Consider the following 20,433-nt stretch of genomic DNA (forward strand, 5'->3'; position numbering starts at 1 on the left):
TTTTTGGGTGCCAGATATACCTAGAATATACCTATTCAACTACTTCTGGTTGATTTTGAATATTCTTACAGAAGTAGGCATTAAAATGAGATTTAAAATCCAGGTGCATTATTTTATGTAATAATAAATTTACTGATTTATGTACAAAATTGGAACAACCAAATTTTTTACCAAGGTATTTTCCATTCCTCCTATCACTCAAATGACAAAGGGAAACCGCAATATTTTTTTTCTGAAACACTTCTTTATATAAATAAATAAATTAAAAACAGTGATGTTTACTGTTTGAAAGTATCAAAGAAGGAACAAAGTTCATAACAATGGGATAGATTACAGGCACACATAAGATTAACAAGAATGAAGGCATTTCATGCTGAACTTAAGTTGAAATTTTTTATAAAATAAGTACGTATATGTATTGAATTTCTATCACCATTTTCACCGTTATACATTACAAGTATTATACTTGACATTTAATCGATATTATTAGTTAACGTATGGGTAAACATTATATAGTTAACCCACACACTTTCCATTAATCAGTCAAATTTGTCAACAATGTTGTAATATTCAGTAATGAAATCCATTTAAGACGAATTGGAAAGTTTCCTTACTTTTCTGGTATTATCTTGTTGGTCGGTATGCGATAAGAGCACGGAAATGTAGCGTGACGATACAGCAGTTGTTCTGAGCTGAACTCTCATTCATACTATCGTTTTGGTCGGGGCTGGTCGTCATCACCGGCTAAATCAATCTCGGTCGGCTTTCACTGATTTTCAATTTTATCTCGTTTTATGTGTGAAGTGTATACAATTAGCTCGTAAATTGCAGTAGAGATAATCATTTCTGTAATACACGCGGAACTCCGGCTAATTACAACGAAAACTAATCCTACGAAGAAAATTTTTCTTGGTGAGTCACAAATTTGGATATAAAAAGAAAATATCGTAATAAATGCCTTTTATATCGGTTTTTTCAAATCGGCATGATTTAAAATTTGAACGGTGATTTTATAATAACAACGTTTGAATTATTTATTTTTATGATCAACATGCACTTACATACATATGTTCGATTGAAATTTATGTAGAGGTTGTTTTTATCATTAACACATGATTAAATATGATGTATGTATGTAGGTAGTATAAACATTTAACGGAATTATTTTTCATAGCTTTTGTTATTTCCTCTTTCATTGATGCTACTCTCAAACAAAACAGTGAGATGATCTTCCCATAAAGGTACTAAATGTTGTTTTTATATTAGATAAATGTTTTTGCAATATCTACTAAACCTACATTTTATCAACATAGCAACCTTCAGAATTTATTTTATAAAATTGAAAAATGATTATCTATTAAGTGCTCGTCCATTGACCCACTGATCGTCCGATACTATAGCATTATTTTATATATATGTATATTATTTTAGCTGAGTGCTATTTAATACCTACATTGCGTGACTTGTGCATGAGGAGATTGTATTCTCATAGTTATTGAATATCTCAATACTTTCTTTGTTGTTCCTATTCTAGGAAAGTTCCCTAGATAGGCAACGATGCGAGGTAATTTTTGTTGGCGCACTCTCGCTTCAGAACGCTGGTTCTGCTAATCTCCAATCAATTTTGATAAGATTATTAAATTTCAATCTGCCACAAAGAAAAAAATTGTAATAATGATTGAGCTCATAGAATGAGGTGTGATCAAAGAAATACGATGATCTCACAATTGACAAATACAATGCTTGTGCACAAACACCTTTCTGTTAGAGTGATGAAGATAGTTCGCATGTGCATACAAGAATTGAGATTTTTATGGGATTTATGTTTCACAATTCTTAATGTCATAATATATTATGCAAAAAAAAAACGGCTACAAAATTGCATGCAATTTTCGTGGGACTTGGTTGTGAAGATGCTATTGTAATGCAAGAGCTAATTTACAAATACATATACATACAATGTACGATTTGAAAGTTTTCATGGCCGTTTTGGTACGATTGGAGTCTAACAACGATGAACTTGTACATAAACTGGCTAATGATCGATGAAACTCTTATTTTTCTTTTCCTTTATCTACAAATGGATTCGGGTAGCAACGTCTTTGTTAGAATCTTATAAATTAATCTGTCTTTTGGTACTTCTGGAACGTGCCCCACTGTGTTGATCCACTTAATGAATGTATTTTTCCAAAACTAGTTCCATCTTCTTCATTGTTGTTAAAATGTAATTCTCGCAATGTACATGCCAAGCCACAATCTAAAATATTCAGCAGTTAGGGATTTCCAACGGGAAATTTTGCTAGGGTTATAAATTCAGAAATTCCGATGTAAACCAGTCTTTATAAACGTTGACAAATGAATGACACGGATTACACGACCCATGTTCAATGCTACCCGGAAAGGCTTAACGGGTAGTATTCTTGTTTACTTTGTACATGCTCAAAATACAACGCCTATCGGCGTTTTTCAGGCCCATGGATTTGTTGGCAAAACGCCAAACGTCAGCATTCAAAGTGCTAATCTCAGTGACTTTTCTTGAAAATCTAAGTTGATCCCTTTCTAAAAAAATATTTACAAAGACTTTGAATCATTACCGAAAGTGATATCAGCTATGTTGGAAAATGGTTTCTGTTTACTTAGTTACCATATCAATTAATTGAAATTCTCACATTGAAGTGTGTGTTCAATAGTCAATAGAAATGATTTCAATAGAAAAATGTGTTCAATAGAAAAATTAAAGATTTTAAGCAACGTATCTTAAGAGAAGGCTGTACACCCGAAACCTTAATTTTGTTGCCGTTCCTTTCTTCGATATATATATTGAGTGAATGTACATATACATATATTGAGTGAATGCGACAATATATATCAATATATATATTGAGTGAATGCGACAGTTGCGCTTCAACCAGATAATACGTATTTTAAATTGACGAAATCGAGGTTTCGTATTCTCCAATTTTCTCCTCCGAAACTGGACCAATTTTTAATAAAATTTCATCATCGGTATGAGAAAGATATTTTCTATGCAACTCTGTGCATATTTTTTTTAAATCGACCGTTAAATAAGCACGCTGAACTATTTTTGTGGGTGTAAAAAAGAGGCGATTTTATAGATGTTTGGCGGCTCCTAGCTCCTAGAAAAAATAACTAATCAAAAAAATAAAAGCACAGATGCATGCCAATGGTAGATATCCATAGCATATCTATTAAAATAATTTTTCTAGTGCCATAATTGAGGAAGGGAGAAGTGTAATACGTTTGTATGGACAAGGCGCTGGTGTCCAGCCCTCTTAATAAGATATTTTTATTTGAAATTTAATTCGGTTTAGATTGGTAATATCTGATTCAATTATATTGCGCTATTGTTCGAGAGTACAAATTGCACTCAAATTGTGAACCTCGAACCGGAAGGACAATAATGTTGGACATAATAGACGTGGGGGTTCGTCTATTGTGAGCTAGTTGGCAAATTTTGAAAAGTCCCACTGAAACACAACTACGAATTTGTTGTTAATATGCATGTGTCGTTCTCGGTCGATTCCAGTTTGTTATTTAGTCTTTGTCGCACTGTACGGATAATTACACAAGTAGAAAGTGAAGAAAGTCATAAAAAGCTCTATCAATATTCCTGAGAAGTATTATTTGAACATTTGAATTATCTCATTGTGTTGCGTCTGAGCTACTCTTTCTATATGCAAAATGATTCCGTGATGTGGCCAAGTATACATGTAATATAATGGTTATAAAGAAAAACGTTTATGTGGCTGAGTGGACGCTTCTATTTGTTGTGTGTATATAATACCGTGTAATTTATGATAACTGAAATTAGTTTACTCGGTACGATAATTTACGGTTTAAGTTAAATATTAATACAGCGGCGTCCAGCAAACAACACACTGCTTACGGGCCGCATAGTTAAAGGGGCGGCAAATTAAGTAAATAAAGCACAGGATTTATGAAAAGGAGCAATTATTTCTTTACAAGTAAATACATAAAGTTCTGTTGAATTAAATAACATACATACATAGTGTTTGCTGGGTTAAATGTATTTAACTTAAAAAAATTCGGGTGTGACCAACCCATGACTTTATCTATGTATTTGAAGAATATAAGAAGGTCACAAAACAAAATTGGATAATTAAACATACATACACGTACCTGATGAAAATTGAGCGCAAATGTAGGGAAACTTACACAAGACAAAAGTTCTACTTCCGGTTGTCGGATTGTGTTCAATTTTTTTTATTACGTAAAATCACTATAAATATTATACACATTAAATATCAATAAAATAAAAATAATTTAAAAGGACAAAATAAAATAATGAAATATTGTTTAAAAAGAAATACTACTTCCTGTTTACAAATTCTGACCAAAACTTTATCAGCTGTAAGTTAGTACAGAAAGAATACAAATATAAATTTTCAGCTTGATACGTTAAGGGGTGTGGAAATAATCGTGGTCACAACACTTTTGACTTTTCTAAGAGGAAAAAATGCCACTTCCGGTTTATTAAATTTAGTGATTTTTTTATTTTCATCACATTGATACAAGAATTATACTTTTAAGTGAACATGTTTAAGAGGTCGAAAAAAATTGTTGAAGAAAAATCGAACAAGAGTAATCTGCCACTTCCGGTTGACGGATGCATACCAAATTTTATACATAACTTTGTATAAAGCTTAAACTTCTAGATATGAAATTTCAGTTCAATAAACCAAAAAATTTCTGAGAAAAACATAAAAAACCTCCATTCTCTAGAGTAAAAGAAATGTGTCGTTGGTCTTGTGTTCGATTTATATTTAATTGTTTAATATAAAAAAAAAATGGTAAAAACTACCTACCTACCTACATACATGAAAACAATACAAAACATAAATAGAAAAATTAATTAATTAATTAAATAAATTTTCAATAGATGGCGGTCATTTGGCTGCCAAGAGGAAACATTGGTAGGAAATAGTATATATAGAAGTTTTTTTTCTTTTGTTATTTTATTCGTATTTACTTTATGCAGTGATTTAGTTGTAACGTACATATGAAAATATGTAGGTATGTAGAATCGAAACGATTATGTGTATGTAGTACTGCGAGCATTACCTCAGACAGACAGACAGATAGACAGACACACAGACAGAATAGCGATATTATATATATGATAAGATAAAGTAATCAGTTTGTTAAAAATCATTTCGAATATGCGTTTGTATTCTGTTTTAAATCTTGGAACCAGACTGTCGACGCCATTGTCTGTTCACAATGAGTTCCCTCGACAGGAATTCGCTCGTTTATAATGTCAATTTGAAAATTGAACCGCTACATCATCCAATTGTTACATATGTTTGTACATACATACATACATATGTATGTATGTATATGTTCTGAAATCGGAAAAGATTATCGTGTCTTCACATTGTTCCAAATCGCAACTTGTGAAAGAGTGTAATCTATTACAATTATATGTAGTTTCATACGATAACAATAAGTACGTATGTATTTGCGATAACGTTTATCATCAATCGCTGTTCTAGTAGCAATCAAGGTATTACAATATAATGATTGTATTAAATGATAATTACGTAAAAAATCTGTGCATTTTAATTTCGGTTGAATATTGACATTTGTCCGAATGTTGCAAAATGTTCTTTTGCTGGAATGAAAGTGTGCAATTACGAACTGTGACTAAATACTGGTGAGAATTGAATTGTATACTTCGTAATAGAAAATTGAGTAAAAAGAAATTTTATTATGTAATTTTTTTAGCATATTACATAAATGTAAAAAAAATCACCTTTGAATTGTACTTATTCGCGGAACATTTTCATAAATGTTTATTTCCAGTTGTAATATATTTTGACTAGTTAAAACACGTTTCATCTATCCCACGTAGTTATTTCGTATGATAAAATGGATTTACAATCGAACTGGTCAGAATCAGCCAATACATATGTACGTATTCTTTTCTTCGTGGTATTCCATTTATTTCAATCACTTTTTGAATATCATTCTCAGAACCTAGGATTTCTACATACACACATGTATTTATTTCATTCACAGTGCTGCTTTTCGTGAAAACGCCACTTGGCTAGCAATTTGAGTCGGAAAGTAAAATTTTTATTGTTAGCGTAATATGGAACTCTTTTTTATTACATACCTCTTATACAGTTCACATGGTTTTCGTGTAAGTGGAAATTTTAGTTCGTAATGTTGAATTTTGAATTTGAATTTTAAGGGATTCTTTAAAACATAAATAAATCAACAATCTGAACTGTCAAAACTAATATATATGTAATTACTGGCGAGCACTGAAACATATATCTACCAGTTAATTTGTATTCGAGTATGAATTATATAAAACGCTAGATAAAATACATATGTATATTACAACTGGTAATACACTTTGACGGTAACATATGTATGTACATTAATTAGCATGTTAAGAGGGCTGGACACCAGCGCCTTGTCCATACAAACGAATTACACTGCTCCCTTCCTCAATTACGGCACTAGAGAAATTATTTTTAATTATGCTATGGATATCCACCACAGGCATGTTTCTATCTTTTTATTTTTTTGATTAGTTATTTTTTTATAGGAGCTAGGACCCACCAAACATCTATAAAATCGACTCGGTTTTACACCCACAAAAAGAGTCCAGCGTGCTAATTTAACGGTTGATTTAAAAAAAAATACGAAAACACAAACATAGAAAATATCTTTCTCATACCGATGATGAAATTTTTTTTAAATTGGTCCAGATCCGGGGGAGAAAACTGGAGAATACGAAATCTCGATTTTGTCGATTTAATATACATATGTAGGTATTATCTGGTCGAGGCGCAACTGTCGCATTCACTCAATATATATATATATATATATATTGTCGCATTCACTCAATATATATATCGAAGAAAGGAACGGCAACAAAAATACGGTTTCGGGTATCCAGCCCCCTTAATGGGATTTGTCGAAAATCATTTATAATTTTCACATTAATTCAAGATGGTCGACCAAGCACTATTTTGAATTATAATTTATTTGCTTGAGTTCTTTTGAAAACAACGTCGGAATTAATCTCAGTTCTCGATACATTTTTTGTGAGCAAAAGCTACTTATCCACCGATCTTTGGTTATAACTAGACTTCGGCGTTGGCTTGGTGCTCTTTAAATAATAATAGACCTTTCCATTGGTTAACAAAGCAAGACTGCAAAAAAGCGTGGTTTATAACTAGAGATCGGCGGTGGCGTTTCCATTTCCCAGGAAAGACGGTTGAATATTGTCAATTACTATTAACAAATACTATTGTTCTACAAACATGAGACCAAAAAATAAAGTTTGAAAATAGAAATTGACAATGGTGAACCCATTTTTTTGTCCGAATAGAAACCGACCGCCGTCCCTTAGTTATAACTAGTCACCGGAGCCTGAGGGGGCCGTGTATTGTTCAAAGGTTGTAAATGCATTGTAAAAGGTTTGTCGAACAATGGATAGCACTGTGACTATCCTACCTCTAGTTATAACCATAGGCCGGCGCAACCCTGCGCACTATTGTTCATTTTTATGGTGAACCTTATTTTTGCTCTCTAGCTTTAAAGTTTGCCTTGTTTCCTGGAAAATAGCCCCAAAACGCCCTTTTTTCCTGGAAAAAGCACCGCCGAATACTAGTTACAACATACATACATATCTTATGTATTTCTTTGCCCTTCCAAAAATGTGGAAGAATTGACAGAAATTCGACTTGATTAGGGATTATATTTGTTCGCTTGTTTATGGGATGTGGTTGTTTCCAAATGTTTCACGATTTTAAATCACGAGAAGACCTACTTACTATACACTATGTACTCAATTTCTTTTACGACCTAGCTTTAAATATTATGCTTCATAATACAAACGTATTATGCTTCTTTGATAGTATTTGAATATACATATAATATATTAAAATACCTAGTCGATTATAAAATTTTATTTTATAATTTCATAATTATACCTAAGCAAAGAGGTATGCAAGTATTCGGAATTGATGTCGGTATGCCACATTTATCGCATGTCACATATGCGATATGTACATATGTATATATACTATCGAGCATTCAAGTTCGGTATTCGAAGGGTTAAAAAAATATGTCGACGACCTGATCGAATGCATATACATTTCTCCGAGCAAAACAAAGGACAGATAACTTTGCAAAAGGTCGAACCGTCTCCGAGGATTGTTGACCTCAGAGCATTCTCCACATTCTTTACATCCGCGGGATAGCACTTTTTTCATTGCAAATACGACATTCAAATTTGCCGCGCGTAATTGCACATCGCTCTCGTTACAGCTACACATCTTGATACGGTGTACGGTAATTGCAAGGATACGCAATGGGACTCGACCTCTAGTCGGTGTAATTTTCGCGATCGTATCGTACACACATAAAATGCACTTTTCATTGGCGCAAGTTAGTTAAAACAGGTAATTATGTAGGTTAGTCGATAACGGCCTTTACTGGAAAGAATTCCGTTTTCTTTCATATGAACATTACCGCGTACATTTCTTCGAGTGTCCGTGTTCGTATTACGTTTTGTGTGTCATCACGTAAATATACATATGTAATTATATTCAACTTGAACCAATTCAATTCAAGTGTACATTTCAACACTAGAAACATGTTTTAATTCAAATATCAAATTAGCAGAATAGACTAGTGGTTAGTATATAATGTGGTTTGGTTTGTGCCAGTGGTTTGCTGCCGTCCCTGAATGCGATATTTTCCACCGCGGTGAGCGTAGATTATCGGATATTATTTTAACATATTTGTCTGGTAACCTGCGCTCATCATTACTTTCTTAATTTGAATGTGATGTATGAGTGGAATCTCTACTCTCTTCCATTTGGGCCTCGCGGGGATGTTTTGTATTTGTAGGTTGTTCTTATTTATCGGAACAGGCAGCAGGTGCAAGACATTCCCTTATTTGTATTTTTTCTTATTTTAAATTTTAATTACTATAAAGTTTTTTATGATTGTGTTAAATGCTGTATTATTTTTTTTTTACTTTTCTTTTTTTAAATTTTTTGTATCTTAATTTTTTGCTTTTGCTTTTTGTTGTATCTATTAATTTTTTATTTTATTATGTAGGCCATTGTGGCGCATTAGGTTCTTCCTGTAATGCCATAATGGTCAAAAAAACGTTAAATAAATAAATAAATAATGCTTTGAACAAAATGGTCACGTGTTCAAATCCCACTGGTTTCTGCTGGCCAGACCTTGGATTTGTGACTCCAGGTCGATCATTTCCTATCAGAGTTTGCCAATTTATCTGATTTTCATTGAAACGGTTAGCAAATTTGGGCCGCATTAAAACCACTACAAGAAAAGCGTTTATATTATATTTCCATAGTCCCTAGAAATTAATTTTAGATACAAATGTATGTATGTATAATGTTTGAATTTAGTGCGTTTATGTACATATGTATATTATAATGGGTAACATTTATTGCGGTCTCCCTCACGGGACCTAAAGTGAAACCCCCGAAAACGCAAATATCGGAATGCAAAGATCGAAAATCGAAAGATCTCAAGTCGAAAGATAAAAAAAGGATGCATGATAAACGGTACTATGTATATATAATATATATGAGTGGCATGCGGTGAAATTATCTCTATTTTTGTCACACAGCCTTGTTTAATGTGCGCGCGCAGAATACGGGAGGAAAAGCCTGTTCCTCTTGTTCCTGTTGTATCCTGCTCGCGCAAATTAAGTGAGTATGTACGACGGGGGGAGAGACCCTTTTTTGTATCTTTTGACTTAAGATCTTTCGATTTTCGATCTTTGCCTTCCGATATTTGCGTTTTCGGGCGTTTCACTTTTTGGTCCCGTGAGGTAGACCCCCATTAATAGCCCTATTTCCAGACAAATTATGTATTTATCACGACATTATACGCGAATGCCCATCTTTAAAACATTTTGCCCTGCAAATAAAAAGAGTGATTCGGTTTTCGCCCGGCAAATCAAATGTCGAATGGTTTGCCAGTAACAAAACTAAAATTTTACAAAAATAAAACCCTAACAACCTAATCTTAAATGAATAGGGCCAATTCTAACTTAACCTAACCTAACCTAACCCTGAAATAAATAAGTGTTGCCTGCTAAGATATTACGATGTGTTTGGATGGATATTACGATGTGTGGACCATATTATGTTATGTTATTATGATATTATATTATTATTATGTTGTTATAATTGAATGACTGGCCACAGAGACGCGTTGGAGCTCTCGGTAATGTCACTGTGGCTAATATGTTAAAAATAAAATAAAATAACTCATAATTTACAATTTATGGAAACTGCATTACGTACATATATGTTTTAATTGTTCAATTTAATTTAAAAAATCACATTTTAGTAGGTATTAAAATTTTAGTAAATTAAATTTATTCAAAGTTCAATTTTTTCTTTCGAAATGATAAAATAAAAATAAACTAAACATCATTGGACTCATTGAGTTTTCTGGAAGCTCTCTAATAAATATTTCACCTTCGACGTCATTTGGGGGGCATGCCATGGCAGCTGCCATGCCTTAGTTTTGGAATAGTGTGAATTTAGAGAACAATAAGAATTTAAAGATTAATGAAATAATATGATTGCTATGTTATGTTACTTTTGAGTTGCATAAACTGGGCCAAAAATAGAATCGCTGCAATAAAGCCTATGTAAAAAAAGGTTATATTTTCTTTTGTTAAATGGTATTCCTTTGGGTAAAATTCTTAGAAATTGATCGACCTGTGGAGCGAATTGTTAGAAAGGTATTTGTTTTTTGTTTTCAAAAAAGGTCAATCAAAAATGATTTTATTTCTCGTATTTTTATTTGTCTCGATTTTATTTCTCATTCTCACACAAAACAACGAATGAGATGGATTTAATCTTCATGTGTAACGAATTCGGTCCAAAAAAACTTTTAGTTATTTAATAAAATTGCTTTCTGACCAAAACCTTATCAATGTTAGTACATAAAGAATACAAATATAAATTTTCAGCTTAATACGTTCAGGGGTGTGGTAAAAAAAGCCGTGTGCTCACAATATTTTTGACTTTTCTAAGAGGAAAAAATCCCACTTCTGGTTAATTAAATTTAATGATTTTTTTATTATATTTTCATCACATTGATACAAGGAATTATACCTGAAATCGTGAAGAGCACAGATATTTAAAGGGTCGATTAAAATAGTGGAAGAAAAATCCGGTACACTGCCACTGCCGGTTAACGGGTGTTCTCGAAATTTTATATATAACTTGGCATTAAGTTTATAATTATGAAATAACAGTTCAATACGCCAAAAAGTTTCCGAGAAAAACATAAAAACACCTCGATCTTATAGGGTAAAAGTACTACTTCCAGTTGAGATAAAAATAATTTTAAATATACATATGTACATACATATATAAAATTATAAAAATAATAAAAAGACAATCAGAAACACACACAAACGCACACTCAGACACAATTTTCTAGATTATGAAAACGTGATCAGTGATCGATTCTGAGTTTGAATTTTTGCATGATCTCAAAACTTCATCTATTGTTATTACGTACATATGTACATAGATAAAGACAGTCGGTAGAAATTAAGTTAATTGATAGTTTTTTAGTGACACAGTTTGATGGACGATTTTTGCTGACCATGTGAAGATTTTTGAAAAAAAATTTCGCCTGCGGCGCTTTTTTGACTTTTTACATAATATTCTTATAATTATTTTTTCAAAAATAAGCTTATTTTTTATATTTTAAAACTCAATGAGGTGTATGCAAAGAATATTTTCCATTTTTATTCCGATATAAAAAAAAATCAATTTGACCAATTTTTGCCTGCCACACCTTAGAAAAAGCTGAAATGACGTCCCTGACCAAGACTTTGTGATATATACATACATACATACTTGTATTTAAGCAGGATAAAATTGAAAAGGGCATCGTAAAACTGTCACCATGTCTATACCACCCATGTTTTGTACAGATTGAAAAAAACAAATATTCCGAATAATTAAAAAAAAAGTTTTAAGGAAAGAAAAGAAAAGTTTTAAATGTATGTTCATCCATATATGTATTAATGTACATATGTACAAACATATCAAATTTCATATCTAAATAAAATGTTTGGTATTTATGTCAGTTTTCATCGAGATTGTCTAATTACAGTTGTCAGTCAGTATGAGGGTTTCGATAAAATTTAGATTTGCTCCAAGGACATCTGACTGTTCTGATGCATGTAAGCATATAATGACTGTTTTGTATCTGTTGATAAAGAGTGTACACATTAAATTAAATTATTACATAAAATGTTGGTACTTTGCCCTTAAATGTTTGGCTTAGATTACTAACAATCTAATACAAACCATTGTAACCTGAAGAAATCACGTAAATCATTTTTATTGACATACATCTCTTATGAGAACATATACAGTAAAATAATAACAAACATAATAAATTCATCTGATACTAATTTTGAATTAGCAATTATATTTGAACAATGTGCATACCCACGATAAATTATGTATTTATGTACATACATATGTACGTACGTATGTATATTGTATGAATTATGAATTATTTTGCTTCGTAAATATGTATGTGTGATTGTTTAATATTTTTACTTTCGAATTTTCAGTGGGCACATCATAAGAAGTAAAAAAATTGATCTGCTTTAGAGTGATGAAAAAATTTAATGGTGAAAACTCGACCGGAATTGGACACGCAGCAAACGGAAAATGATCAAGAAACTCTATTGAATAATAAGCGTAGTGCCGCTTACGAACCAGTGAAAGTTTTGTCGCCAGGAAGTCTATCAGAAGTTCAGTGAAAACGTGACAAAAGACCAAAAAAAAAAAGTAATTGAACATCACAAGTCTAACGTTATGCTTTGCATGTTAGCAGTGCATCTGTGATTGTAAACTTTGCTCAAATACAATGATGAACGTGAAAAAGTGGGTGAAGAAGCGGCAGCCAGCGTCTCTATATCTGGTGTTGGTGCTATCAGTGGTTCACTTCATTGCCCAAATGGTCATCTGCCATGTGACTCATGCACTCACCCTGCTAGTTGATTCATGTCATATGCTGTGCAATATTGTAGCCCTCGTAGGCTGCATCCTCACCCTGAAGGTAGTGTACATATTATGTTATAAATTTTATTTTATTTTATTTTATTATATACATATATACCAGGAAGCCCTAAAAGGTAAACCCCAATGCGTCTTCCTGACCAATTACATACAATACAGCATTTTTATTACATTCTGAATTACGAGACACTGAATAACTAGAAATTAACAAGACATCTATGAATTTTAAACCTGTACATAAATTGTATTGTACATTAATCATACTCAAATAATGGTGACATAGTAAGTAGCATTAACGACACGTGTACCTTATGCGTGCGCACTGCTCGCACTTACACTAAGCGAATCTACCCGAAGTCCCGTCATACCTACCCTGTATACGTTCTGTGCTTCTGATACTTTAGTTCCGAACTTTGCCTTATTAAACTCGCCAGAAAGATCCAACTCAATTTTAATAATTACCATTTTAATAATTGCATCTGTGCACATCGAAATGTTACTCGTCATCTGATGTGCAATTTTTCATTCGTGAAGTCGAGAATTACGTTTAAAGCAGCCATCCAGTTAATCTGTGGTTCAGTCTGTCTGGCGCTTTTCGATCGTTTGCACCAAACCCCATTACAGATATACTCGGAATAAATTCTTTTCAATCGAGGTCAACCCACGGGATCGAACCCGGCGCCTCTCGGTGTTAGGCAAAAGCCCAAACACCGAGCCACGCTGCTGGCTCGGTGGTTGTATGTATGTATATGTCTAAATGTATTTTTTTCTGTGTATATATATGTATGTACATACATTTATATTTTTATTTTTCTCATCTCTCAGCACACACCGTCCTAAAACCACTCCCTGGAGTGTTTTCGGTAAAATTGTATCCTTATATTTATCCTTGCTTGACAGTGATCGATAACGGTGTATCTCATATTTGAAGAAATGTAGGAGAACCCCCACAGCGGGGAGCCAAGCACACGACGTGCCGTTCTTCCCTGTGTGATTTCACCCTTAGGGATTCTTGTAATAATAATAATAATAATAATAATAGCTTTTATTCCAGACGATGGGGGAGAATAGTGCAATCCCCAACGCCCATATAAATAATATATAGATAATAAAAAGAGTATTGAAAAATAGTAAACAAAAAATAAATACATAAGTAAATATATAAATAGTACTAATAATAAATAATAATAATAATTTAATGTCTATTCAAGGCGGTCGGTGGAGTAGTTCCATCCATCGAACATATGTAGAATGAAGAATGCAAATGAGAAGATGCAGCAGCAAGAAGACAATTAGGCGATAAAAATATACGAAGACGTAGAGAGGCCGCTCTCATCCTGAGAATGGCTTCAAAGTGAGGCACATGCCCTTCCACAAACATTTGCGACGCGCTGCAGCTCCTAGGTAGCCCGAAAAGAGCACAGTAGCAGTTGTTGTATTGTACCTTTATCTTCCATCTTAAAAACCGTCTAGCCAGCATATTTGCCCTTACCCAAATAGCTCTTCTTTGTCTTTCGATGTCATGGTCATCAGAGAGATCCTCCGTCAGCAGGTGTCCCAGATACTTGACTTCCCTAATGGTTTCAAGATTACGCCTATCTAAAATAATGTTGGGGACGAAATGAGGACCTCGACCGTATCGGAAAATCAATACCATGGATTTACTCGTATTATACCGCATATTATGCTCTGCAGCATAACTCGAGCAAACTTCCAGGAGGCGATTCAGAGCTGACTGAGAAGGCGCCAAGATAATGCACAATGCCACAATGGTCCAAACTTAAATAAATATTATATATTTTTTTATAATTGCTTGTATACTTATTGCGATAAATGCCAACTTATTGCGATATGACTATCGATTTATTTGAAAAAGTTTGTGAATTTTTTAATGTATTCCATAAAAGCTAATTCCCATAAAAAGCGTGTGCAACTCTTGCCTCATCTCAAACATCGAAAGTGACGTTTTTCTAGTCCTGTTGTATTCGTGTCGCTTTCATTTTTGGGCCTTCTACATACCTTAAATGTAAGTTTGACACCAATACGACAAGAAAATTTATTCGTATTACCTAATATTATAATATTATTTAATATGCGATACATATAATTTTTATGAATATGGTCTGCAGGATGTTGACACGAGGGACACTCGACTTTGTCCCACTTGAATTATTATAATTAAGTAAGGTAATAAATTTGAGTGAATGCGGTCGTTTTTGAAATATTGACCAATGGCGTGAAGCTCCACAGTGCTTTTGTAAATGGAATTGGAAGTTGTTCACTTCTTATTTCGTGTCAATGTCAATACTGTTTAAGTATTCGCAAGTGGTGCACGTCTGTTAGACCAAATAGGTTTTGATCCGTAATTCTTATCCAAAGAAATATCAAACATGTCACATGTCCGTTTTATCCTTGTCATAAATTAAATTTGACTCTGATTAAAATCTTTTTGTTGTTCCGCTGCATTTTTTTTTCGGTCTGTTTATTTTGCATTCTTATGAATATCAATCATATACTCAGTGGGGTACCGACTCTTGGTGATGTTGATGAACTCATATGTGCATGTTATTATTGTGTGCATGTGGGTACTGCGTACATTTAAAATGGAAATATAAATAATAAAAGTATTATGTATGATAATAAACAAACGACAAAAATAAGAGCATACATTCAAAAGTATTCCAGATATCCATATGTAAGATTGTGGTCACAATACGATGTGGTAAGAATGTTTACTTTGTTGAAAATAAGTTTAATAATATTATAGAAATATGTACACACATATGTAATCGTTCATTTGTTTACATTCTATGAATGTACTTCAGGATTCGCAAAATAAATTAATCATTGACTCCGAATTAATAGTGCATAATATCACCCATATATTAATATATAATTACAATAAGTACTTATTACAATAAGTACATATAACAAAAAGTTATAAGTACAATACATAAGTTGAATAAATATTTCATAATAGAAATAATACAAATATCATGTCCATTTATTTGTCCGGGATAATATCAAATGCATCTCATTTTATGTGTAATATCAATTGATTCAAGATGAATGTGCACGAACTTGAGTTTATAATACACTAGTGTATTATAGTGTATTTTTGACTGGCTTCGCTCGGTATTTGTAATATAAATCGCTTAAACATGGCTGAAAATGAATCCTGGTCCGGAACTAAAAAATGAATCCGGATCCGGAACTGAAAAAGGATTCTGGAGCCGGAACTGAAAAAGGAATCGGGATCTGAAACAGGATCCGGAGCTGAATAAAGAATCCGGAACAGGAACTGAATAAAGAATCAGGATCCGGAACTGAAACACGAATCGGGATCCGGAACTGAAAAAGGAATCTGGATCCGGAACTGAGAAAAGAATCGGGATCTGGAACTGAAAAAAGAATCAGGATCCTGAATTACAAAAGGAATCGGGATCCGGAACTGAAACAGGAATCGGGATCCAGAACTGAAACGGGAATCGGGATCTGGAACTGAGAAAGGAATCTGGAACAGGAATTGAATAAAGAATCGGGATCCATAACTGAAAAAGGTATCGGTATCCGGAACTGAAAAAGGAATCTGAATCCTGAACTGAAATAGGAATCCATATCCGGAACTGAAAAAGGAATCAGGACCCGGAACTGAAAACGTAACAGGATCCAGTACTGAAAAGGGTATCGGGATCCAGAACTGTAAAAAGAATCGTGATCCGGAACTGAACAAAGAATCCGGAACAGGAGCTGAATAAAGAAACCGGAACAGAAATTTAACAAGGAATCGAAAACTAAATCGGAATTGATATTGATATCATCGTTATAGAAATTTTTTTCATTTTCTTCATTCACAGTTCATTGTATATATGTATGTTTATTTTTTGATTTGATAATTTTGGGCAGGTATAAATATTTGCCAATTTATTAGTTTGTAATTTAAAAATAATTTATCATGCCATATTTTAGAATATTAAAATAAGTCGAGAAATTATTTTAGAGGATGTAACATTTTAAGGTTGGATTTGAGGCATGAAACGTAATAAACGACTGTTATTCTGGTGAAAGTTTTTAACAAAATTTATTATCAATTTTCATTAAAATTTGTGGAATAAAGCGTAAAAATGAGTTTTTAAATTATTGTTATTGTGCTTATTTTTCTATCTAAAACTTTCATTTAATATTCAAATAAGCGGTTTTTAAAAGAAAGTGTCAACATTAAAAAGCAAATCTTTTTAGATTTTTACTACATGCAAGCATATCTCATAAAATTTATTTTACATACATACATATGTATGTATAATACATATAAGCAATTTTATTGTTTACTTCTGAATTTAAAATATATTTAAATGTACAAATGCACATATAAAGAATTCTATGTATTACAGAAACTTGTTGGTCATTTTTATTTTTATGTATTTTTTTTATTTATAATGTACATATATAAAAAATGCATTGTATTGAAACTTTTTATAATTGTTTCAGTATCAAACTAAAAATCCAAAGATTTCAAATTCTGGTCCGCACAACAAAAACGGTAATGAAACTGAAGAAAATAATTCACAAGTCACACCAGAAAATGAGGTAAACATATTTACATTTTTACTTACATATACATAATATGTACGTGTAATGTATGTACACATCTCGTTATTTTTTAAAAATATAAATAATAAATTTACATGGCTTTTATTTATTTTCGTAAGGATAAATCATGCAGCAAAGGAAAGGAAGGGGCATCGAAAGGAAATGACGAAAGGCAACTGAGAAATACTTTTGGATGGGCTCGAATTGAAGTACTAATGATGTTGGTTGTGTGTGTTTTATTTGGATCGTTGTGTTTTTCCGTTTTGATTGAAGCTCTTCAAACTTTGATACACATCGATCATTTGGATGCTATGCATTATCCAAGAGTTGTGTTTTCCATTGGAACAATTGGATTATTTCTTAATATATTTTGTTATTTAACCATTGGCGGTAAGACGAAATCTATATTATATTTTATATTATGTATATTTTTAATAATATGTACATTGTATATTTTAAAGGATACACATTCCATCAAGGAAGTTTTCTACATGTGACTGAAAGTGGAGATGTAGTATTGGATAGCGTGGCTACTGTAGAATCTGTAAGGCAAGGACAAAGAGGATTATCACGTTCTCGGCGTTCAATACAAGTAAAGCCTAAATTACACGAAAGACAAGGAATAGTTGAAATAACTAGAGATATGACTAGTGAGCTTTGTTATTAAATTTTAACTAACACATTATGTATGTCTGTATTTTGTAATTATAAAATGTTTATTTGTTTTAGGTTGTCTTTTTGTGATCGTATGTTCTTTGATAATATATTTTGTAAATCCAGATGTAGCAAAATATTTAGATCCAGCACTGGCAATCCTTTCTGCTCTGATACTTTTAGCTCTGACTTATCCATACTGTAAGATTGACTGATTTATAATTTTAATTATTGGAAAAAATGTAATATTTTTTAGGTTGAGGCTATTTGCAGGTACTATATCTGCGAATTATTGGCTATTTGCAGGTACTATATCTGTGACAGGCACAAAGCCTTCTGCGCATACGCGTGAACTGTCACTGTCAGCGTGTTTACTGTTAACATTTTGTTTTAAACAACGTATATTTGTTTACTGTTAACATTTTGTTATATACAACGTATAATACCTACATACAAGTACAAGCCGCGAACTAGCTAAATGATGTAAATCTATTATAATAACGTGCGAAATTTATTTGCCTCGTGTATAATGAACGATTGATTAAACAAGTCTAGCATACATTTAATGTAAGAAATTATAATCAGATTATAAGTTCACGCGCAAGCGCAGAAGGCTTTGCGCCTGTCGCAGATATAGTACCTGCAAATAGCCAATTATCGCAGATATAGTACCTGCAAATAGCCAATAATTCGCAGATAAAGTACCTGCAAATAGCCACAACCTATTTTTTAATGTATATGTTACAGTCGAATTATGTTTTTCAGTTGTAATATATTTTTTTACCAGTTGGAATGTAATTCACCATATGAATTAACTTACGTGGGTTAAACGGAATATATTCCAACGAGTCAAAATATATTACAACTATAAATACACTTCAACTGTAACATATGTATATATGTACATACATACATAAAGATCTAGTTCAATTTTAATACACAACCCAGTTGGTTTTTTATTTTCAATTTATTCCAATAAGTCAGAAGAAGCTATTATTTATATTACGTATGTATGTATGTTTATTGATTTTTGTTTATAGTAAAAGAATCTGGTTTAATATTGTTACAAACAATTCCTGGCACCATGAATATGGAAACATTAAATGCCGATATGCTAAAATCATTTCCAACCATTGTTAATATACATGATGTTCATGTGTGGCAGCTAACGACAACAAAAGTTGTTATGACTGCCCATATTATATTTCTAAATCCATCTGTAAGTACTGTTTTTTTTTTTAAATCGATAATAATTATTTCAATATAATAAAATAAATTATTTTAGGATTACATCAGTCAATGCGATCCAATTGTAAACTTTTTACTAGAACAAGGTATTACACAAGTGACAATACAACCCGAATTTAAGTTATCAAACACCTCTTCGTGTAATTCTGTTGAAGACGAATGTCTTATGAAATGTAAAGGAAAAGGTTGTGATAGTAAACATTGTTGTAATAACAGGAATTCAATCAGCAGCGATGCGCCTTCTTCTATAATATCCGCTGACCCTAAGGTTTCTTTTTAATATTTACAGAATATCAAAAATATATTTTCTAAGGTTTATAAAAAATCATTTTTTATTGTGGTTTTTCAGGCGAAGTCTTCCAGTACAGAGCAAATAGAAAGTAACACCGGCAGTTCTTAGTTAATAACTAAGGATAGTTTGCAAGGACATTATGTATTAAATAAATATCGACTGAAGCACTGACCGTAATTCTGGTCAAAAATGTACAAATCATTTGTAGATGAGCTGTGATTATTTTAAGGCGTATTTTATTTGTAAATATTATAAGACTGTTGAACGATGTACGATGTCTAAAAATACATAATTTGGAAGAAGCAAATGCTTTTATTTTTCTTTTCGGATATAGTTTTAATGGATAACTTTTTCGTTGGAGAATCACATTAATTACGACATCTACAAAAAACATATTCAATTTTAAATAATTGTTTCTGTGAATGCCTAAAGATACCGCTAAGCTACAAAGCATTTATTTTATAAAATATTATTTTAAAAAAGTTGAACATATGTATATTGTAAAATGGTATATAAAGTTACAATGGCAAATTGCCATTTAAT

General features: G+C 32.2%; 1 protein-coding gene across 1 annotated transcript; it reads left to right on the forward strand.

Annotated features, from left to right (window-relative positions):
* The first annotated feature begins 669 nt into the window (after positions 1–669).
* ZnT77C (Zinc transporter 77C) lies at positions 670–20,196 on the forward strand. Its single transcript, XM_077428569.1, has 9 exons — positions 670–912; positions 12,656–13,146; positions 17,595–17,693; positions 17,816–18,086; positions 18,158–18,346; positions 18,426–18,551; positions 19,391–19,569; positions 19,636–19,866; positions 19,948–20,196. The coding sequence occupies exons 2-9, from the start codon at positions 12,955–12,957 to the stop codon at positions 19,996–19,998; spliced, it is 1,338 nt and encodes a 445-aa protein (XP_077284695.1). The 5' UTR covers positions 670–912; positions 12,656–12,954; the 3' UTR covers positions 19,999–20,196.
* The last annotated feature ends 237 nt before the right edge of the window (positions 20,197–20,433 follow it).

Source organism: Arctopsyche grandis, chromosome 4, assembly GCF_051622035.1.
Source record: "Arctopsyche grandis isolate Sample6627 chromosome 4, ASM5162203v2, whole genome shotgun sequence".
Taxonomy (NCBI): Eukaryota; Metazoa; Arthropoda; class Insecta; order Trichoptera; family Hydropsychidae; genus Arctopsyche; species Arctopsyche grandis.